Source organism: Pan paniscus, chromosome 18 (genome assembly GCF_029289425.2).
Source record: "Pan paniscus chromosome 18, NHGRI_mPanPan1-v2.0_pri, whole genome shotgun sequence".
NCBI classification, from domain to species: domain Eukaryota; kingdom Metazoa; phylum Chordata; class Mammalia; order Primates; family Hominidae; genus Pan; species Pan paniscus.
In genome coordinates, this window is record NC_073267.2 from 38,355,197 (window position 1) to 38,378,364 (window position 23,168).

The window sequence follows — 23,168 nt, forward strand, 5'->3', positions numbered from 1 at the left end:
TCTGTGTTTGCAGGTATCCAGTGTGAGGTGCAGCTGGTGGAGTCTGCGGGAGGCCTTGGTACAGCCTGGGGGGTCCCTTAGACTCTCCTGTGCAGCCTCTGGATTCACTTTCAGTAACGCCTGGATGAGCTGGGTCCGCCAGACTCCAGGGAAGGGGCTGGAGTGGGTTGGCCATATTAAAAGCAAAGCTAATGGTGGGACAACAGACTACGCTGCACCTGTGAAAGGCAGATTCACCATCTCAAGAGATGATTCAAAAAACACGCTGCATCTGCAAATGAACAGCCTGAAAACCGAGGACACGGCCGTATATTACTGTACCACAGACACAGTGAGGGGAGGTCAGTGTGAGCCCAGACACAAACCTCCCTGCAGGGGCGCGCGGGGCAACCAGGGGGCGCTCGGGACCCACTGAGGACGGGACAGGTCCCAGGAGCAGGTGCCGGGAGAGGTTTCCTTTCTCCTCAGCTGGAAAAGTCACGTTTATCTTCGCAGGACTCTGGCGTCTTCTAGGCTGTGATATTTTGTTACTTATATTTATTATGAATTTTATCATTAATATTTACATTTTAGTAATTATTAACATTCTACATATTATTATATTTTTAAGTATATACTTTCAAGAAATAAACATTCCTAATTGTTTGCACTGATTCTTCCAGAGTTTTATTAACATTTGTTGACATCAGCAACTACATAGCTATAGGGACAAAAATTTATACCCATAGAAAGATGTATAAATACACAGACCAATGCATAAATATGTAGGCATTTGTATTAAACATTACAATGAAATGATTAAAAAAAAGTTTGAAAAATATCAAACTTAATTAACTACATTATTAACTTTTAATTATTAAATTATTACAGTAATTCATAATTGATTTCCCAGATTTTCAATTGTTTACATAAATTGGTTTCTATTGGTTCATTTAAAATAGTACATTGGTCATTTTAAAGAGCTAAGAGTAAATGTTAAATGTTGTCACAATAAAAGATAAAAATTTGAAACAATGAATGATAATTATATCAGTTATTTCTTAATTATCTTAGTTATTTCATATTGTATTCACAAATCATAACATTGCCCTTTACCATGTACATATAAACAATCATAATTTGTAAATTTGCAATAAAATTTTTATTGTAATTTTTTATATTTATCCCAGATTATAATCTTTTTCTTCACTTCCAGATCTCACTGGATTGTCTCAAGGGCCCCATCCACACCACTGACCCCTGATGAAAGGCTCTAGGCTGTGGCCAGGAGAGGCAGTCTCTTCTTCCAGAGCACACTCTGTTTGAGGGGGAGATGTCATCTCTGCCCTTGAGGAGCCCCAGCTGATGGGGGAGCTTTTGCCCTTAGGAAGCTCTCAGTCTGATGGGGAAGACGCTGTCCCTGCCCTCAGGAGGCTCTTGGTCTGAGAGGGGAGACATAATTCATTCTCTCTGAGTGCCCTCAGTCTGATGGGGGAGACACCGTCCCTGCCCTCAGGAGGCTCCCAGTCTGATGGGGGAATATTGGCTCTGTCCTCAGGAGCCCGGTCTAAGGAGGGTGTCTCAGCCCCACTCCTGAGGGTAAGGATTCCATGGCCACAGTCTGGACAGTGGGCCAGTCACGCTTGACAGTGGGCATGTTGCCAGCAGGACCCTTTGGGATGTGTCTGAGCCTGGAGGTGAGTGGCACGGGGGCTGGCAAGGCTAGGGTGGAGGCAAGCAGGTTCCGCTGTCTGCCACCTTCACACCTTTCTCCTTCCACATGCATAGATGAGCCCACCAGCCCCAGCACTGACCTCCAAGCCAAGCATGTCCCTGCCTTTGCTGTGGTCTCCAGTGCCATGAACTCAGCCGCTGTCCTGGGCACCAGCCCATCTTCCCCGACCTTCACCTTCACCCTCGGACGGCATTACTCGCAGGACTGCAGTGAGCGCTCCCCACACCCCCAGCCCCACCCTTTCCCTCGCTGCCCAGTCCCAGGGGTCTCTGTTGGGTCTGCTGCTTGATGTCTGGCCTCTTCCTCTGGTTTCCGCTTCTCCTGGGGCACCTTGGGAGAGTCACCTCCTGCCCCTGCCTAGAAGGGAGGGCTCTGGGAAGCCCCTGACCTGCTGTCCCGCTGACCCTGAGGCCTGATGCGGGCGGCTTTGCAGGCAGCATCAAGGCTGGCCGCCGCTCCTCCTACCTGCTGGCCATCACCACGGAGCGCTCCAAGTCCTGCGATGATGGACTCAACACCTTCCGCGACGAGGGCCGGGTTCTGCGGTGAGGCCCTGTCTGGACATGGGGTGGGGTGGCCACAGCCACCCTGGCCAGCTGCTCTGGGGCAGGGCTTTTGGCCCTGGGGGTCCTCTATGCATGGGACAGTGTGCCTCCCCCGCTGGAAGGCTTCTGGGCTTGGGGTTTGGTGGGTGACGAGATAGTGAGGTCCCAGCTTTGCTGCCCACATCCCTCACCCTCGACCCTTGCTTCCCAGGCACCTGCCAAACCGCATACCCAGCCTGCCGTTGCTCCGGAGCTTCTTCACAGACGGGGTGAGCTGCAAGTGTGTGTGCGTGCGCAGGAGTGAGGGTGTGGGGAGAGAGGGCGTCAGGGAGGTGGGGCCACAGCCTCGGCATGGGGGTTCCTGCTCCAGCTCCTGCCTTCCCCCTCCTCCCTGCACCCCTGACCCTTGTGTCCACCGCGGGACCGGCCCTCTGCTGTGGGCCCCGACATCCCTGAATGACACCATGCAGCCCCACCCAGGGGCCCCCGTCTGGACTGCCTCTTTCCAGACCCATCCCCCATAGCCACACGACTCACTTCTCCACTGTCTTCGCGGCTTTTTAGGTCTTCCCTGAAATTCCAGCCTCCGCTCCTGACATTTCATGCCTCCCTTCGCTACTCTGTTTACCTCCTCAGCACGCCTCATGCACAATTGGTGTTTCCCTTCCTCCCTGCCTGGCTCCCCAGCTAGAATAGAAGCTCCCCAAGCTTATATTTGGGGCTTCATTTGTTTCCTTCACTACCCTCAGTCAGTATTTGCATCGCGTCTTGTCTTCATGGGATGGGGTCGGGGTGGACACTGGAAAGGTGTGGCCTGGACACAGGGTTGAGATTGGCGGACAGGTGGAGTTCCCAGCCTCAGGACCTGGGGAGGCAGGATCAGGCCTGTGATAACCCTGGCTGTTTGTTTGTTTTGAGACAGAGTCTCACTCTATTGCCCAGTCTGGAGTGCAGTGGCATGATCTTGGCTCACTGCAACGTCCACCTCCTGGGTTCAAGCTATTGTCCTGCCTCAGCCTCCCGAGCAGCTGGGATTACAGGCGTGTGCCACCACACCTGGGTAATTTTTGTATTTTTAATAGAGACTGGGTTTCACCATGTTGGCCAGACTGGTCTTGAACTCCTGACCTCAGGTGATCCAGCCACCTCGGCCTCCCAAAGTGCTGGGATTACAGGCGTGAGCCACCACACCTGGCCTCAAGTGATCTTCTTGCTTCGGCCTCCCAAAATGCTGGGATTACAGGCATAAGCCACCACACCTGGACATATTGTTGTTTTTAAAATCATATATATATTTTTCATGCAAGATTTTTCTTTTTTTTTTTTGAGATGGAGTCTCACTCTATTGCCCAGGCTGGAGTGCAGTGGCACGATCTCAGCTCACTGCAACCTCCATCTCCTGGGTTCAACTGATTCTCGTGCCTTAGCCTCCCGAGTAGCTGGGATTATAGGCATGCACCACCACACCTGACTAATTTTTGTGTTTTTAGTAGAGATGGGGTTTCACCATGTTGTCCAGGCTGATCTTGAACTCCTGACCTCAAGTGATCTGCCTGTCTCAGCCTCCCAAAGTGCTGGGATTACAGGCATGAGCCACCGTGCCCGCCCCACCTTTCCCTGGCTGTTTTTGATTATAGATGGACTGGAAAAGCCATCTTGATGTCAAGCGCTCTGTCTCATTGGTTGGTTGAACACCGCGGTGATATTGGCACCTAGCTTATTTCTTATCACTTCTTCTGCTTACTTAACTCTCCCTTGACTTGCGCCCTCTTGCTGGAGTCCTGTTGACACTGTCACTTCCTCTGTTTAACGCCTCGTGGACATGACTACCTGCTCCACTCACTCAGCCTTTGTTGATGTTCCCACTTCCCCTGTTTATTTAACTCCTCGTTGACACGATCACTTCCTCCATTTCCTTAATTCTTCTAAGTCTATAAAGTTACGGGAGGCTCCGAATTGGCTCCTCTAGCGTGGTGAGGCGTGTGGTCTGCTGACAGGTCATAGCCTTTCCTCCTTTCTGGCTTCTCCTTTACGTATGTCTCATGACCTCAACACAAGTGGTCCAGAGAGGACAAGCAACGCCCATGAGGTCGCATGGCACATCGGGGTGTAGCACAGACATATATCAGGACTGTGCGGCCACAAGTGGTCCATGGGGTTCCTGAGATGCTGGCATTGTGGGAGCCACCTAAATTGTCCTCTGTTGTCCCCCTGCAGTCCTTGGATAGCTGGGGCACCTCTGAAGATGCTGACGCTCCTTCTAAGCGACACTCAACCTCTGACCTCTCAGATGCGACCTTCAGCGATATCAGGAGAGAAGGCTGGTTGTATTATAAGCAGATTCTCACCAAGAAGGGGAAGGTAAGATGGGTGGAGGAATGAGGTGGAAGCTGGCTCCAGCAGAACCCTCCAGCCTCTCCTAGGCCTACCCTGACAGCCTCTGGAGCCAGAGAGAACCAGTGTAGGTTGTTGCATGAAGGATGGAGGTTAGATGCTAGGAAGAACTTCCTGGCAGGGGGATTTAAAGAACTTATGTAAAAGAAGTTAACAAGAGAGGTGGATTTTGCTGTGGGATGGATCTGATCGAGTTGTGCTTGGAATTCCGGCAAAACCATCCCACAGTGGCCCTGGCTTGACAGGCCATCCTGAAGATGGCCGCTGGAGCTCATGGAAAACAAGGAGCAAGGCCGGGGTGATTTCTGTAGGAGAGTTAAGGCCCAAGAAGATGCAGGCAAGCCAGCAAAGGGCTTAGTGTTCATCCTAAGGGCAACCAAAAGCTCTCGGGGGCTCTTGCCAAGGGAGTTACAGCTTTAAAATATTCATTTGGCTCCCTGGGAGTGAGTTAGGGAGGGGCCACGCTGGAGGCAAGAAGACCAGTTAGAGCCACCATGGAGATCTAGGTGAGAGGCAAAGGGGGCTTCGGGGAGTACTTGGGGAGGGCCTGGGAGAGAACCAGCAGGACTCTGAGAGGAGAAGGGCAGAGCCCCTGGATCCATGGGGTGCAAATCCTGGCCCCAGGCTGCTCTGTGGGCTGGAGAAGTGGGAGGAGAGACCACTGCCTTCCCTCCCGGCAATTAGGATGAACCCGGGTTTGACTCTTGACTACATCACCCATTGCTCTGAGAGCCTGGGTGACTCACCTGGCCGTGACTCAGTGTCCTCGTCTGTAAATGGAGCTAACAGTAATCCCTAGCTCATAAGCCTATTGCTAAGGATTAAATGAGATGATCTAAGTAAAGGGTTTACCCAGTGCCCGGCACTTGAAGCTGCTGTACTTCTGCTTACTGCTATTTGTTTTCTTTTTCTGAGATGGAGTCTCGCTCTGTTGCCCAGGCTGGAGGGCAGTGGTGCGATCTCGGCTCACTACAACCTCTACCTCCTGGGTTCAAGCAATTCTCCAGCCTCAGCCTCCTGGGTAGATGGGACTACAGGCACTCACCACCAAACCCAATTAAATTTTTGTGTGTGTGTATTTTTTTAGTAGAGACGGAGTTTCACCATGTTGGTCAGGCTGGTCTCGAACTCCTGACCTCAAATGATCTGTCTGCCTTGGCCTCCCAAAGTGCTGGGATTACAGGCGTGAGCCACTGTGCCCAGCCCACTTACTGCTATTTGAATTTTCTGCCCTGCCTTCTGGGGTCTTGGGGGTCCCTGGAAAGAACATAAGCTTTGAAGCAGACAGACTTCGAGTTCCTATCCAGCCACATATCAAGCACATGGCTTTGGGCACCCCACTTACCTTCCCCGAGCCTCACTTTCTGATCTGTACGATGGGAACAATGTTATTCTACCCCAAGGGCTGCTGTGGATTACGTGAGGGTGAAGTCGAGGCGGGACTGATGCGCCTCCGTGGAGAATGACTAAGGCCTCCCTGCTCGGGAGCCTCCATGGAGGTTCTGGGGAGTTAGTGGTGAGGGAGCCAGGGCAGCCCTGCCCTCCTGGGGCTCCTGTTGCTCCTGTTGAGCAGAGAGAATGCATGTGGCATCATGGTTCCAAGTGCACAGACTGCCGTGACGCCCGGGTGCAGGGGCAGGTGGGCGTGGGTAGGGAGGTATCCAGAGGCTGAGACATGAAAGGATGAGAAGCCACAAAACTGGGAGACAGTGGAGGGGCCTGACAGGGAGGATGTCTCTTTAGAGGGTCCTGGGGAGAGGTGGGGAGAGGTGTGCTGGGAGCCAGGGCGAGAGGTGGAAGATGAGTTGGGGAATTGGGCGCCTGCCCAGAGTGTGGGGCCTTCATACCCAGGAAGAGCCTGTCCAGGGTTTTATTATTTTATTTTATTTGATTTTATCTATTTTTGAGACGGAGTTTCACTCTGTTTGCCCAGGCTGGAGTGCAGTAGTACGATCTCAGCTCACTGCAACCTCCACCCCCCGGGTTCAAGCAATTCTCAAGCCTCAGCCTCCTGGGTAGCTAGGACTACAGGCGCCTGCTACCACACCCAGCTAATTTTTGTAGTTTTAGTAGAGACTGGGTTTCACTATGTTGGCCAGGCTGGTCTCGAACTCCTGACCTCAAGTGATCTGCCTGCCTTGGCCTCCCAAAGCACTTGGATTACAGGCGTGAGCCACCGTGCCCGGCTCTGTCCAGGGTTTTAAATGTGGGCTGGGGCTGGCAGGAGACTGGGGTTATGTCTGTGACAGGAGGAGCCAATCCCATTGCCCTTGTCCAGGTGAGTGAGGGTGGGGGCCCCGACCCAAGGCAGTGGTGTGGGGCTGGGTGGAGTGGACACTTTAGAGAGAGATTCCATGGGAAGGACGGTCAGGGCTTGCCGGCTGCTGGGAGGTATGGAAGGAGGAGGAGGCGATAAGGTTCCTGGATTCCTGGCTTGGGCTGAGGGAGGGTGGTGGGTGGTGGGACCCTCCCTGGGCCATGGCACACTGGAGGAGCAGGTTTGGGGAGAGGAAGCCAAGTGGCTCCACTGGGGCTATGTGGGGCTGAGGGAGGGTGGTGGGTGGTGGGACCCTCCCTGGGCCATGGCACACTGGAGGAGCAGGTTTGGGGAGAGGAAGCCAAGTGGCTCCACTGGGGCTATGTGAGTCTGAGGGCCCTGGGACAGACCCCAGTGGAGATGTGCTGGGGACAGAGGCTCTGAGGGCGTGTTACTAGAGGGAGGCCCACCTGGGGACGGCCTTTGTCTGTCAGCACCCACGAGTTACATATGCCTCTGTGCAGGGGCTTGAAGGAAGAAGGCAAGAGACCTGGCTGAGCCCTGAGAGAAGTGGGGGGGCCGGGGAGGCCAACAGAGACCAAAAAGAGCCAGCAAGTTGGCAGCGACCCATGGGGTGGGAGCCATGAGGCAAGGAGGGACCAGCCACGTGCACTGTGCGAGGAGAGCCGCAAGTGGGCCAGCCCTTCCAGTCTAACGTGTGAGCCACATGAAGGGTCCTTGTGAGGGTGGCTGGCTCCCCCTGCTGGGGAGCCTGACCCTCAGCTCCTGGGGGCCCTGAGCCCAGTTCAGGGACAGGAGCTGTCCCCTTCCTGCTCACTGGCCAGTTCTGGAGGACCAGGCCTCCACTCCCTTGCTGGCCAAAACCCGATGTCACTTGTTCCTTTGGTGCCGTGGCCTGGACGTTAGAGGAGAGTCTTCAAGTCAGCCTCAGGCCCTTGGTCCACCCAGGCCGTGGGCACCCTCTCTGTGCTCCCTCCCAGCCCCAGCCTCTTTCAGAGACACGGACTGTCAGGCAGAGGAGGGAAAGGGACAGTGACTTGTCCCCGCAGCCTCAGCCCCAGCATAGGAGCTGCATGCAGCCTTGGTGACCAACTCCCTCACTCATTTACCAGCCGGAGACACTGAGGCCTGGGAGTGCGGTTGACTTGTCCTAGGTCATGCCGCTGGTTTAGCCTCAGAGAGGTGCCCTTGTCACCATCTCACTGTCACATTAAAATTCTCCCTGGAGGGCTCTGCTGTCTCCTACTCTGAATGTCCCTGTCCCCCTCCAGCAGTTCTGTGATGAGCAGGGCTTACAGCTCAGGATCCACATGATGGGAGGCCAGATGTGGGCTGTGCCCATCTGCCAGCCACGGGATCTCTTTGTCTGGTTTGTTCGGAGAGCTGAGGCCTGTGCTGGATGTGGAGCCACCAGCCAGCAGAGAGGAGCTCTTGGTCTGATGGGAGATGGAGCTCCTGCCCTCAGGGTGCTCCAAGGATCATTAATTCATTTATTCAGCAAATATTGATGAGCGCTTGCATGCTGCTGTAGGCCCTGGGATATGGAAATGAGAGGACGGACAAGCTCCCTGTCCCCAGGACAGCCTGAGGCTGCAGTAAGTTCTTGGAAAGGATCAAGCTGATCAGAAGCGGGAGCTGCATTGAGGGAAAAATATGGCCAGAGAAGGCCTCGCTGAGGAGGTGACATTGGTGATGCTGGAGTTCAGATCTGAAGGGGAAGAAGGAAGCAGCCACATATAGAAGTGAGGGAGGGGGGCTTAGGCAGAAGGAACAGCAAGCGGAGAGGCCCTGAGAAAAGAAAGGCTTGGCTCGCTCACCTGCAAGGGCCCCTGGCTTGACATAGTGAGAAAGGTGTGAAGATGAATTTGGAGAAAGGCAGGGACAGACCACAGGAGACTTTAGATTTGATTCTGAGGGCGATGGGATCTCTTGAGAGGATGCTGAGCAGGGGAGAGATGTGATCTCCTTTTCATTCTAACATGATCGCTGCAGCTGCTGCTGGAGAATGGATGCAGGAGCAAGAGTAGAGACTGGGAAGGTCTGTGCCTCCTCCAAGCAAGAGGCGTTGATGGCATGGAAAGATGTCTTTCCTCTGGCAGGAAAGACAGAGACAGGGGATGTTTTGGAGGCAGAACAGTTGTGACTTCCTGATGGATGGGATGTCAAGGGCGAGGAAAAGGGAGGAGTCAAGGGCAGCTCCCAGGTTTCTGGACAACTGGATGGATTGACTGAGCTGGAAAAGATGGGGGTAGAGAGTGGAGAAGAGGTTTGATGGTAAGAAATCACATGGCCTGGCAAGTATTGTGCAAAGTGCCCATGGGACCTGCAAATGAAGACACTGAGCAGGGTGGGGGTGCCGGGCTGTGGCTGGGGGAGATGCTGGGCTCAGGAATGGCCATCAGCAGATGGACCTGGTTTAAAGGCACGGCACAGGTGACATCCTTGAGGGAGGTGTGCAGGGAGAGGAGAGGAGGGGAGAGTCAGGACAAAGTTCTGGAGCTCCGCCTCCTTTAGGGCGGGGTCTGTTACCCTCCGCTCTGCTGACATTTTTAGCCAGATAATTCCTTGTTGGGGGAGGCTATCCTGTGCATTGCGCAATGTTTAGCCGCATCCCTCAGATGCCATAGCACACCCTCCAGCTCCCTCCACACAAATGTCCCGTGGGGACGAGTCTCCTGGCTGTTTAACTACAGGTGTAGAGGGTGGGGGAGGGGAAGTAGAGAAGACTAGGAAGGAGCCAGTGGCATTAGGAAGAAAGCCGGGAACGTGGGGTCTCAGGTGCCGAGATGGGGTCTGGAGAGGGAAGGAGGGGCTGGCTGTGTCAGATGCTGCCAAGGGGTTAAGGCAAGTTGGGGAGAAGCGGCCATTGGCTTTGGCCACATGGCGGTTCTGGGTGTCCCTGAGAGGAGCTTCTGGGCAAGTGGAGTCTTGGGTGGGCGGCAGGAAAGTGGGGAGAACAACCCTCTAAGAGTGCGGACAGCTTCTGAGCAGGTTTGCTGGGATGAGGGGCAGCCTGGGGAGAGGCGTGGGCTGGGAATGGCTTCCCGAGGATTTCATGTGCGGAGGGCCATGCTGGGTGTCTGAGCATTGCCACTGCTCGGTGAGTGTTGATGCTAGTGTTTAGAGGGGGAGAGGGTTGGGGTCTGCTGGCGGGCTTTAGGGTGATGGGTAGGGGTGTCTAGGCAGGCGAGGGACTGAGAAAGCATTGGTGGGCTGTGGGCAGGAGGCTGCCCAGGTCTAGCCGGGTGGAGCAGGGGGCTCCTGGTAGGCAGCGTGGGGTCCATCCCCCGGCTGTCCTCTGTCTGCTACTGTGAGAGCAGTGGGCAGAACTGACCTCTCACCACTCCTGTTTCCCCCAACCCCGTGTCTCCCTGCAGAAAGCGGGCAGCGGCCTGAGCCAGTGGAAGCGAGTGTACGCCGCGCTGCGGGCGCGCTCGCTCTCGCTGAGCAAGGAGCGGCGGGAGCCCGGGCCGGCAGCGGCGGGGGCTGCGGCGGCCGGCGCAGGTGAGGACGAGGCGGCGCCCGTCTGCATCGGCTCCTGCCTCGTGGACATCTCCTACAGCGAGACCAAGAGGAGGCACGTGTTCCGGCTGACCACCGCTGACTTCTGTGAATATCTCTTTCAGGCTGAGGACCGGGATGACATGCTGGGCTGGATCAGAGCGATCCGGGAGAACAGCAGGGCCGAGGGCGAGGTGAGGGCCCGGCCAGCCCGGCGGCCACAGAGGGCGGGCGGGGTGGCCTCTCACCGGCTGTGGACCTGGGATGTCCGCTCTGAGCCTCACTTCCCTCTGCTAGAAAGGGGGGCTGACAGGAGTGCACCTCGTGATTGTGTCCCCCTAGGTTTCGGGGTGACGAGGGTGCAAGGGCAGGGCTCACGGAGGACCTGGCGTCCTCGGGTGCGGGGACCGGCAGTCACCATCCTGACCCTAATGATGACAGGGATTATTGTGACTGTGTTAGGATCGCCTTGAGCAGGCTCTGATGTGGAGTGGTCAGCTCCAGGCCAGTCTCAGCTTTTCTCAGCAGGCGAGGAAAGCAGGGGCCTCCTATGGAGTGTGTTAGGGCATGAGTGTCCCCGCACCAGAACTGCACTGGGCTGGCCTGTCTGCAGGAGGATGAACACATTGACCTTGTGAGGAGGCTGAGAGTCTTGGCCTTTGGCCACAGGTGGGCAGGGTTGGAGCCAAGGGCCTCGGCAGGGATTTTGGGATAATTTTTTTTTTTTTTTGAGACAGAGTCTCGCTCTGCTGCCCAGGCTGGAGTGCAGTGGCGCAATCTCAGCTCACTGCAACCTCCGCCTCCCAGGTTCAAGTGATTCTCCTGCCTTAGCCTCCTGAGTAGCTGAGACTATAGGCACATGCCACCATGCCTGGCTAATTTTTTTTTAATAGAGACGGGGTTTCACTGTGTTAGCCAGGATGGTCTTGATCTCCTGACCTCATGATCCTCCCACCTTAGCCTCCCAAAGTGCTGGGATTACAGGTGTGAGCCACTGCGCCCAGCCGAAGAATTTTTTTTTAATGGCGCCCATTGCGGTCAGCCGTAGCTACACTCCAGGGGCCTAGGTAGGGATTCCTCCCTGTTTACTTCTTTGGCCAGGAGCCTGCACAGAAGTGCCTTGAGACACCCACACAAAGTCATGTGGGCGTCCCGGGCCTGGGGTCTCTGCCAAGAGGGCAGTGGGCCTGGGCCTGCTCTGGCCGTGGGAGGGGGTGCTAGTGCATGGCCTCTTGCTGAGGACACATCCTCTCGCTGACCAGGCTCTGCTCTCCCGGGAACAGCTTTCCCCACTGCAGGGAGGAAGGCACCTGGAATTTGGGCCTCCTCCTCTGGGGGCCTGGCTTGGCTGTCTCCAACAAGGCTTAGTCAGGGGGGTTCCAAGTCACATCACTATGGCAGTAGCAGTCCCTCCTGGGGCACCTCCTCCATGCCTGCTCAGCATCTGCCAGGAAAGTGGCAAGTGCTGCATGATTCTGCACCCAGCCCCGAGCCTTCCCTTTTAGCCCCCCATGTTTATTACCGAGGAGACTGAGGCTCAGAGAGGCTAAGAGGCTTCCCCAAGGCCTCAGCTGGTGAGAGGGTGCTGGGGAGTCCAGGCCTGGTCTTTCTCACTCCAGGGTCTTGGCTGTCCACCTGGCAGGTGGACAAGAGGGGAAGCAGGGCTAGGGATGAACCCAGGGGTGGGCTGGCTGTGGGCACTGACATGATCCGCTCTCTCCTCTCCTGCTTCAGGACCCCGGCTGTGCCAACCAAGCTCTGATCAGCAAGAAGCTTAATGATTATCGCAAAGTGAGGTGAGGCGTAGCCCTCACGGAGCAGTCTCCTCTGTGGGGGTGGTAGGGGGCTGAAGGCAGAGGATGTCTTCCTGGCCCACCTCCAGGGCTGCCCTCTGCTGGGGGAAGGGGTATCCAGGGTATCCAGGGTCTCCAGGCTGCAGTTTGGCATGGAGGCATTGCCTCAGGGTGGAGGGGATGTCCCGAGGGGCAGGAGGCCAGGGTGGGTGGCCTGCTTGGCCACCCCAAGTGAAGACCTCTCCTCTGCCCCTTTTTCCTACACAGCCATAGCTCTGGGCCCAAAGCTGATTGCTCCCCCAAAGGCTCTCGCGGCCTGGGGGGGCCTCAAGTCTGAGTTCCTCAAGCAGAGTGCAGCACGTGGCCTCAGGACTCAGGACCTGCCCGCAGGGAGCAAGGGTAGGAAGGTGGCCACTGAGACAGGGTGGTGTGTTGGGGAAGAGAGCATGGAGAGGGGAGGGCATGTGTGTGTGTGTTGGGCTGTGTCTGCTCGTGTGTGCCTGACTGTGTGCCAGGGTTACCGGTATGTCTGTCTGCGTGTGCATGCCTGTGAGGGTCTGGGGGCTCTCAGGGTCTTGGGGTGGAAGGGCCTGGAGCCTGATTCCCCTCCCTGACATCCCTGCTGGGTGGTCCTCTAATCTTTGCTGGTGTCTCTGCAGGGATGAGAGGCCCACCCTTTCCAAGAGCAACCTTTCCCATTTCCCTCACCTTTGGCTATTAGAAAGTTCTTACCTGGCTGGGCAAGGTGGCTCACACCTGTAATCCCAGCACTTTGGGAGGCCAAGACAGGCAGATCACCTGAGGTCAGGAGTTCAAGACCAGCCTGACCAACATGGCGAAACCCCAACTCTACTAAAAATACAAAAGGCCGGGCGCGGTGGCTCATGCCTGTAATCCCAGCACTTTGGGAGGCTGAGGCGGGTGGATCACAAGGTCAGGAGATCGAGACCATCCTGGCTAACACGGTGAAACCCCATCTCTACTAAAAAACACAAAAAAATTAGCTGGGCGTGGTGGCAGGCACCTGTAGTCCCAGCTACTCAGGAGGCTGAGGCAGGAGAATGGCATGAACCTGGGAGGCGGAGCTTGCATTGAGCCAAGATCGCGCCACTGCACTCTAGCCTGGGTGACAGAGCAAGACTCCGTCTCAAAAAAAAAAATACAATAAAAGTACCCGGGCGTGGTGGTGTGCGCCTGTAATCCCAACTACTTGGGAGGCTGAGACACGAGAATCACTTGAGCCTGGGAGGTGGAGGTTGCAGTGAGCCGAGATCACACCACTGCACTCCAGCCTGGGTGACAGAGCGAGACCCTGTCTCAAAAAAAAAAATAAATAAATAAATAAAAAAAGAAAGTTGTTCCCTTGGGCCAGCAGGCATTGTGGCTGACACCTATAATCCCAGCATCATTTTGGGAGGCTGAGGCTGGAGGATTGCTTGAGGCCAGGAGTTTGAGACCAGCCTGGGTAACATAGCAAGGTCCTATCCCTACAAAATATTTTTTTATATATTATTTATTCATTTAGAGACAGAGTCTTGTTCTGTCACTCAGGCTGGAGTGCAGTGGCATGATCTCAGCTCATCGCAACCTCCACCTCTTGGGTTAAAGCGATTCTTGTGCCTCAGCCCCCCTAGTAACTGGGATTACAGGCATGCACCACCCCGCCCGGCTAATTTTTTTTTTTTTTTTTTTTTTGAGACGGAGTCTTGCTCTGTTGCCCAGGCTGGAGTGCAGTGGTGTGATCTCGGCTCACTGAAAGCTCCGCCTCCTGGGTTCGCGCCATTCTCCTGCCTCAGCCTCCTGAGTAGCTGGGACTACAGGTGCCCGACACCACACCTGGCTAATTTTTTTGTATTTTTAGCAGAGACGGGGTTTCACCGTGTTAGCCAGGATGGTCTGGATCTCCTGACCTTGTGATCCACCCACTTCGGCCTCCCATAGTGCTGGGATTACAGGCATAAGCCACCGCACCCGGCCCACGCCCCGCTAATTTTTGTATGTTTAGTAGAGACAGGGTTTTGCCATGTTGGCCAGCTGGTCTCGAACTCCTGGCCTCATGTGGTCCTGCCGGCCTCAGCTTCCCAAAGTGCTGGGATTACAAGCATAAGCCACTGTGCCTGGCAAAAAAATTTTTTTTAATTAGCCAGGTGTGGTGGTATGAGCTTATAGTCCCAGCCACTCAGGAGGCTGGGGAGGGAAGATTGCTTGAGCCCAGGAATTTGAGGCTGCATTGAGCTATGATCATACCACTGCACTACAGCCTGAGCGACAGAGACCCTGTCTCTAAAGAAACAAAGTTCTATGGCTTCCGCCTTGTAGTTTTGGCCCACGAGCCACACAGAAGTCCTTGCATTGCTCTGGGCCTCTCCTTTGGGGTAAGCATCCTCCCCTTCAGGCCTTCTCTCTTGCCATACAATGTCCCATCAGCCCTGGGCATCTGGTTTCTTCTCTGATGGAATCCCCATACGTCCAAATGTGTGAATGTGGCAGTGAATGTGTGCGACCCTCCTGGATACTCCAGCTCACTCTGGCTCTGTCTCTCCCACTTCAGATGACACTGCTGCAGCCCCCAAAACCCCCTGGGGCATCAACATCATCAAGAAAAATAAGAAGGCTGCCCCAAGGGCATTTGGGGTCAGGCTGGAGGAGTGCCAGCCAGCCACGGAGAACCAGGTGGGTCTCTGCCACACGCCAGAGCAGGCCCGGCAGGGGGAGACCAAGGCACAGAGGGTCAGAGCAGCAAGGGACATGGAACAAGCTCTCCACCTCATTGTACAAACACAGCTGGGAAAACAGCCCAGAGAGGGGAAGGTCCCCGCCTGCCCTGGGCCTCCCAGGGAGGGAGCAGCAGGGCTGAGGCTGAGCCCGGCTCCTTCTCAGACCATGGCGAGGCTTTGGTGTCATTTGTAGCTCCCAGACTGGAGGCAGCAAGGGCCTTTTGTTCCCCCCAAGGGTTCCTAGCAGCAGCTCTGGGCCTTGCATTGTCCCCTTCTTGGCCTCCCCAGCTACTCTGGCCCCTGTCCCCGCTAACATCCCTCCCCTGTGTCCCCAGCACGTCCCCTTAATTGTGGCTGCATGCTGTCACATTGTGGAGGCACGAGGGCTGGAGTCCACAGGCTTTTACCGAGTGCCCGGCAACAATGCAGTGGTGTCCAGCCTACAGGAGCAGCTCAACCGTGGGCCTGGTGACATCAACCAGCAGGATGAGGTGGGTGAAGCTGGGGGGTCTGTGGAAGGGGGGCTGAGATGGCGTGTGGGTGGTGCTCCGCTTGGAGAGTTCTGTGGTCTATTGTGTTGCATGCATTGTGCCCTATGACATGCCCAGCATTGGTCCAGAACACCAAGATGGGCAAGATGGGACCTGCCCCCGCTGGCCAGCCCGGGGATGGGCATCACTCCAGGCTGAAGCTGACCAAGTAAATGCAGTCATGTCCTGGGGAGCTCTGAGGCAGAGGCTCACAAACGGCAGTTTTGTCCGAGTGTTTAGGATGAGTAGAGTTCACCAAAGGCCGGTGAAAGCCAGGTGAGGGCATTCCAGGCAGCAGAATGGCCTGCGCAATGGTGTAGACGCGGAAAGTGTGCCAGGAGTCAACCAGCTTTCTCTGTAGAAGGCAGAGAGTAAATATTTTCTGCTGTAGTTTGCTCTGTTGCATTCCCCTCTTCTCTTCCTCCTCCTTCTCTTCCTAATCCTTTAACCACGTAAAAACCATACTTAGCTCAGGGGCCATCCAAAAGAAGGCTGTGGCTAGATATTGCCTACAGATCATGTTTTACAAACTGCCGGCTTAGAAAAAGGGGAATATATGATGTTTTCTAGAATGGCCAGCCATTTGGGTGGCTGCAACATGGAAAGAGAAGTGGCTGATCAGGCGAGATGAGACCAGCCTGTGAAGGAATCTGCAATCACACTTAAGTGTTTCCAGCAGGGCTGGCGATTCTCAAAGGGTGTTCCCCAGAGTCCTAGGGTTCCCCAGAGGGGCCTTGGGAGGCCAGGGTCAGGTCAGGACCCCGTGTCCTTGCTAGAGCAACCCTGCTTTGCCCTGTCTGTTGTACTGGGTTTTCACGTACAATTTTATTTGCCCAAAGGGGCTCTGATAAAAAAGATATTTTGGAAAACCATGAACATGGGCAGTGATGTCCCATGAGTCACACACATGAAGGCTCATGGAATACACAAGTCTTCCTGTCCTTGGAGAATGAGGAGCTGAGACAAGTGTGTGTGAAATTGTGGACAGGAGAAAAAGATGATCTCTCATCAGGGATCACACTGTGATGAGGAAGGACAGGGTGCTCAGGCTGGAGCAGGTGGTGGCTGGAGGATTTGAGTATTGGAGGAATGAATAGGAGGGGGCAGGTGGACAGGAAGCCTTTCGGGGTGTGAGACGATGGCATTTTCCAAAACCCCAGCAAGGGCCAGGGAGGGCTTGAGGGTTAGGACAGAGAGTGGATCTACCTCCTGGGCTTGGAGGTGGGGAGGGTGAGGCCCCAGGGGGACAGAGAGGGCATTTGATGGCTTCACTGAAAACTTCGACCTTGATCTGATGGACAGTAGGGAGCTTTTGATGGTTCTTAAGCTGGGGAGGCATCGTGAGTACAAAGTTCAAGAAAGAGTAATGCTCCTGCTCATGTCCATTGGATACGAATGCGGAGGGCAGGGGTCTGGGGAGAAGTCACTGATCTATGGAAGCGCTAAGTGTCAGGAGGACTTGGTGGTCCCGGGGGAAGGGGGAGGATGGGAGCAACCCTAAGAGTTGGCTGCATGAGAGGGAGGAAGGAGGGGCGAGGAAGAGCTGCATGTTTGAGCTGGGGCTGGTGGTATCTTCCCCTGGCAGAAACCAGGGAGTAGGGCAGCGTGAGGAGAGGTGGAAGGGAGGGGCCGTCTCAGGGAGTGGCTCCATTGGATTTGGGGTATGGAAAGTCCCTTGCATGGGGCGAGGCCATAAACAGGAGCTAGATTGAGCATGGACTAGAGAGTGGCATGGGTCCTGCTGCAGCTGGGGCATGGGATGACCAAGGGTGGGCCGCAGAACAGCAGGGGCCACGCGCTGAGTGGGACAGAAGGAGAGGACCGCCGGTGAGGCTGGGGTGAGGGCAGACACTTCACTCTGGAGGAGCCAGGAAGCACTGGCCAGGGCATTGGGTTTGGCAGCTGGGAGACGAGAGGAGCTCACACCTGAGGGCCAGGAGGTAACGGAGTCGGGTGGGCAGGAGCCGCACTGGGTGTGTGTGAGATGAGGGGGCCATGCTGGCAGGCAACTGGTCCAAGCCAGGGCCAGCTGGGGGCATACAAGGTATATTGGGTGTGTTGTTTTGTCTTGGATATCATTGTGTCATTTGTTGTGGGTCGTGCTGGGAGTAAGTGTAGTGGGGGATGAATCTAACCCCTGGTGAGCCTGTGGGGAGTGTACTGTTTATGGGATTGTCTGGCATTAAGCTGTGGATCCATTGTAATGAGTGTGTGTACTGCTGTGCTGTGTCTCTTTGTTGGGGGTATTAGGTCGCTTTCTGGGCCTGAGTTATTCTGAGCCATTCCCAGCGGGGCGGCTGTGCCCGACTTGGTTGCAATGTGGGGTGATGGTGCCCCCTGGAGGACAGAAGGGACAACGACCCGGCCGTTAGTTCTTGTACTCAACAACCATTTATTTTAGAGTAGGGTTTCTCAACCTCAGTGGACATTTTGGGAAGAACAATTATTTGTTGTGTGGGGTTGCCCTGTGCACTGGAGGAAATTTGGAATCATCCCTGGCCTCGATCCACTAGATGCAAGTGTCACCTCCCAGTTGGGAAAATGAAAATGGCTCCAGACATTGTCAAATGTCCTCTGGGGATGGAGTGGGAGTTTGGGGGACAAAATTGCCTCCTTCTGTTAGAACTACTGATTTAGGGCCATGTAAGTATCAGGTTAACTGTCCTAGCTAGGTGATAGGAGCACAGTGGGAAATGGGACAGACGGGATCCTGGCTCCTCCTGGAGCTTACAGTCCTGCAGGGAGACAGGCATGAACATAGAAACAAAAGCAGAAAATAATGACAAATTGGGCTAAGCGCCATGAAGGAAACAAAGTCAGGGCTGGGGTGCAGGTGACAGGGCAGTGGTGAAGGTGGCTGCTTTAGCTATGAGGGTCAGAGAAGGCCTCTTTGAAGAGCGACTTTTAGGTGGGGATGAGGAGCCAGTTGTGTGGAGGCGGGGAGGAAAGTTCTGGTTGAGGGAACCAGCACATGCAGAGGACCTGAGACAGGAAGGAGCTGGCATGAATGACTGCTGTGTCACGGATGCTTAAACTGTGTCCAGTGGAGGCAGCAGCTGCCATTCACTGTGTCCCCACAGTGCCTGGGACTTTCTGTGAATGGGGAGGTGTTGGAGCCCACGCGCTGGCAGGAGCAGGGAGGGGCTGGGGCCAAGTGTGAGTGTGGGCACAGGACCTCTCTGGGGACTCAGTTCTGCTGCCACCATCCTGATGAGTAGAGAGCTTAGTCTAAGTGGGTCCCAGGGAGGGCCTGGTGGGCTTGATTGGGCTCTGGGGTGAATGATCATGGAGGCATGGGCATTGGGCTAGGCCTGCCTGTGGCCTGACATCTGACTCCTCCCCCAGCACTGGCAAGACCTCAATGTGATCAACAGCCTGCTCAAGTCCTTCTTCCGAAAGCTGCCCGAGCCTGATGGTGAGTAGGAGGTGGAAGTGGGGATGGGGAGGGGACACCAGTCTGTGCCGCACCCTGACCACTACTTTTGCATTTGGTTTGTTGGTTTTACTCTTTTTTTTTTTTTTGGAGACAGTCTTGCTCTGTCGCCCAGGCTGGAGTGCAGTGGCGCAATCACGGCTCATTGCAGCCTCAAGCTACTGGGCTCAAGCGATCCTCCCACCTCAGCCTCCTGAGTAGCTGAGACAGCAGGTGAACACCACCACACCCAGCTAATTTAAAAGTTTTTTTCAGAGATGGGGGGAGTTTCTCACTATGTCGCTCAGACTGGTGTTGCACTCTTGGGCTCAAGCAATCCTCCTGCCTGCCCCAGCCCCACAAAATGCTGGGATTACAGGCATGAGCCACCACGCTGGCTTTTTTTTTTTTTTTAACACAAAAGCTTATTAAAAAAAACATAGATTGTACAGATGTGAATAAAAACAGCACAGGACCCTGTGAATCTCCTCCTCCCTTTCACGGGAGGTTGTGGCTAACACTTTCTGAGCATTAGTGTGTGCCAAGCACAACTCCCTACAGCAACTCCATGAGGAAGGTGCTATTGTCTTCCCTCTACAGATGAGGAAACCAAGGCTCAGAGAGGTTTAATGCCTTGCCCAAGGTCACACAGGTTGTAAATGGCAGAGCCAGGATTCCACCCCAGGCGTCGGGCTCCGATGGGCTTTGGCCGTTTGCTGAACTGCTTATTCACAATCTGTTGTGTTTCTCTCCTGGCCCTCTTATATGCATGGCAGAGATACACACGTGCCTGCGTGGGGTTTGGAGTTGGGTGGGTTCAGGGGTGTGCTGGCAGATGTTTAACATCTGTTTCTGGGAGAAAAAAGCCCTAATGCCTAGCGTTTTCCAGCTTCTATGGTGTAAATACTCCTACCATGGTTTATTTCAAGCCACCAACATGATGTCACCAACATGGAATTGGGAAGAGAGGCACACAGTCGCTCTCAGGAGCTGGTTTGAGCGGACTCCAGCACACCGCTGGTTGAGTTGTTTTTAACAAAAGCAGAGTTGTAATTCTGAGATTCATTCGTGTCAGTGCAGAGAGCTCTACCTCATTCTTCTTTTAAATCAGCCACATAGAATTTCATGGTTTGAATAGACTATAATTTCTTTAAGTACTCCTCTATTGATGGATATTTAGCTTGTCTTCAAATGTTTGCTATCACACAACCTGTTGCAATGGCTTTCCTTGAATAAGTCCTTGCACGCCTGGATCTGTGCTCTCTAAGGGGATTCTTAGATGTAGAATTGCTGGGTCAAAGTCCTGGTGAACCTTTCTGAGACCAGTATCAATTGCACTCTGAGAAAGAGGCCCTGATTTAGACTCCCACTAACAATGTAGGAGTCTGTCTCTCCACATACCCAACAGCATTGGATATTACAACTATTATTGTTATTTGAAGGCCAGGCATGGTGGCTTATGCCTGTGATCCCAGCACTTTGGAAGGCTGAGGTGGGTGGATCACCTGAGGTCAGGAGTTCAAGACCAGCCTGACTGTGGTGAAACCCCGTCTCTACTAAAAATACAAAAATTAGCTGGGTGTGGTGGCGGGTGCCTGTAGTCCCAGCTGCTAGGGAGGCTGAGACAGGAGAATTGCTTGATCCCAGGAGGCAGAGGTTGCAGTGAGCCAAGATCGCACCACTGCACTTCAGCCTGGGTGACAGAGCAAGACTCCATCTCAAAATAAATAAATAAGTAAATAATACAATAAAATAAAAATAAAAATACTATTATTTGACACAGGATCTTGCTCTGTTGCCCAGACTGGAATGCAGTGGCGCAATCATGGCTCACTGCAGCCTCAACCTCCTGGGCTCAAGTGATCCTCCCATCTCAGCCTCCTGAGTAGCTGGGACTACAGGTTTGTGCCACCATACCCATCTAATTAAAAAAATTTTTTTTTTGGTAGAGGCAGGGTCTCACTACGTTGCTCAGGCTGGTCTTCAACTCCTGGTCTAAAGTGATCATCGCTCCTCGGCCTTTCAAAGTGCTGGGATTTTAGGCTTGAGCCACCTCACCCAGACAGCATTAAATATTATTAATATTTTAAACTTTTGCTAATCAGATAAGAGAAATGGTATCTCATTATTGTTTTTATTTTCATTGCCCTCATTACTAGGGAGATTAAATCTTTTTTCATTAGCATATTGGCTGTTTCTATTTTCTCTGTAATTGCTTGATCAGACCATGTGCCCATTTTTCTGTTGGGTTGTTTATCTTTTTCTTATGTTGATTTGTGGGAGAAAAGCTCTTTGTGTTTTACACATATTAACCCTTTGTTAGTTTTTGCAAATATTTGCTTTGGCCTGCCATTTGCCTTTTCACTTTGCAGTATAGAAACTGAAAACAAATTTTTTGTTGTTGTTGTTTTGTTTTGTTTTTTGAGACAGAGTTTCACTCTTGTCACCCAGGCTGGAGTGCAATGGTGCGATCTTGGCTCACTGCAACTTCTGCCTCCTGGGTTCAAGCAATTCTTCTGTCTCAGTCTCCCGAACAGCTGGGATTACAGGTGCCCACCATCATGCCCAGCTAATTTTTGTATTTTTGGTAGAGACGGGGTTTCACCATGTTGGCCAGGCTGGTCTCAAATTCCTGACCTCAGATGATCCACCCTCCTTGGCCTCCCAAAGTGCTGGGATTACAGGCGTGAGCCACCGTGCCCTGCCTAACAATTTTTAATTTTATTTTTGTTTAATTTTATTTATTTTTTTGAGACTGAGTCTCACTCTGTCACCCAGGCTGGAGTGCAGTGGTACGATCTCGGCTCATTGCAACCTCGGCCTCCCGGGTTCAAGCCATTCTCCTGTCTCAGACTCCCAAGTAGCTGGGATTACAGGCACCTGCCACCATGTCCAGTTAATTTTTATATTTTTAGTAAAGATGAGGTTTTGCCACATTGGCCAGGCTGGTCTTGAACTCCTGACCTCAAGTGATCAGCTGATGTGCCTCAGCCTTCCAACGTGCTGGGATGACAGACGTGAGCCACCGTGCCTGGCCAAAAACAATTGTTTAAAATGTGACCAAAGCTGTTCATCTTTTCTTCATGGATTCTGCATCTCATGTTTAGGATGGCCTTAGGATTATAAAAATATTTTCTTATTTTTTCCCCAGTGCTTTTATAATTTTCACAATTGGCTCTGCCATGTGATTGCATTTGTGTATTGTGAGCTAGAAATGATCCCCCCCGCCCCCGATGGTAGCCATTTGTCCCGGGGACATCTGTTGAGGCCCCCATCCCTCCCCCCAATTGGAAGTGCTGCCTTTATCATATAATAAATATCCACATGGCCCGCTTCCCCCCTTTCTAGCCTTAACATTGCTCTGCCTTTTCTGCCGTGCCAGCCGGCTTCAGCTGTGCCATCCATTCAGGATGTTTCAGTCCCTGGTAGGGCAGATCCTCCCGCGTTACTCTTTCTTTAAAAACTATTCCTGGCTGTCTTTGTGCATTAGCTCATCCAGATGAATTTCAGAATAGGCTTATCATGTTCCATTTTTTAAAGGTCCCCATGGAATTGTTCTGAAGGGAGTTGGGGGAATCCTTGGTCGAGGCTGTCTGAAGCCCCTCCTCCTCTCCAGGTGCCCTTCTCTTCTGACCTGCTGAACCTTGGTGTCCATGTCCTGGAGATGGGGGCATGGACCCCTTTTCTGTGATCAGCATGCACCTCAGGTCGTATTGCCTCCCAAATGAACACAGCTGGGCTACCCCAGGTCAGGTGCACACCCGAGTGTAGCTGTGGTGAGTGCAGCTGTGGTGAGTGCAGCTGTGGTAAGTGCAGCTGTGGTGGGTGTGTTCACATACACAAGAGGCTGTCGCCCACGCTGGAGCCCCCGAACTGGAGGAGTTCAAAACACAGCCCTCCCAGCAAGGCCCTCGGCCTGGAGAACAGGGGAAGGTGCTGCCCCTACCTCTCTAAAGAGTCTCTGCTGTGTTCTAGACAAATACAACGACTTCATCGAGGCCAACTGCATTGAGGACGCGCGGGAGCGGATGAGGACGCTGCGGAAGCTGGTAAGGAGAGAGAGGTGCTGCCAGGCACGAGGTGGGGCAGCTGCCTGAGCACCTCTGTCCCAGGAGGCAGGGAGTCCGGTGTTGCCCACGACCCCTGTGGCCTTGCCCTGCTCCACTCAGGGCCTCAGTTTCCCCATCCACACAAGAGAACGGGGGGTTAGAGGATAGGTTCCAGACTCCCTGAGGCATGGTAGTGGGAGATCTTTGGGGCATGGTGGTGACGGGGGACAGGGGC

At 53.8% G+C, this 23,168-nt stretch overlaps 1 protein-coding gene across 1 annotated transcript in view; it reads left to right on the forward strand.

Annotated features, from left to right (window-relative positions):
- Positions 1–1,589: 1,589 nt before the first annotated feature.
- The window catches only part of LOC129394105 (rho GTPase-activating protein 23-like), a 30,119-nt gene continuing 8,540 nt past the window's right edge, over positions 1,590–23,168 (forward strand). Inside the window, 12 exon segments of the mRNA XM_055099310.1 lie at positions 1,590–1,923; positions 2,148–2,259; positions 2,471–2,528; positions 4,477–4,620; positions 10,309–10,626; positions 12,167–12,228; positions 12,493–12,544; positions 12,546–12,624; positions 14,777–14,898; positions 15,278–15,433; positions 18,818–18,887; positions 22,860–22,933. Coding sequence (XP_054955285.1) covers positions 1,590–1,923; positions 2,148–2,259; positions 2,471–2,528; positions 4,477–4,620; positions 10,309–10,626; positions 12,167–12,228; positions 12,493–12,544; positions 12,546–12,624; positions 14,777–14,898; positions 15,278–15,433; positions 18,818–18,887; positions 22,860–22,933 — 1,581 coding nt within the window.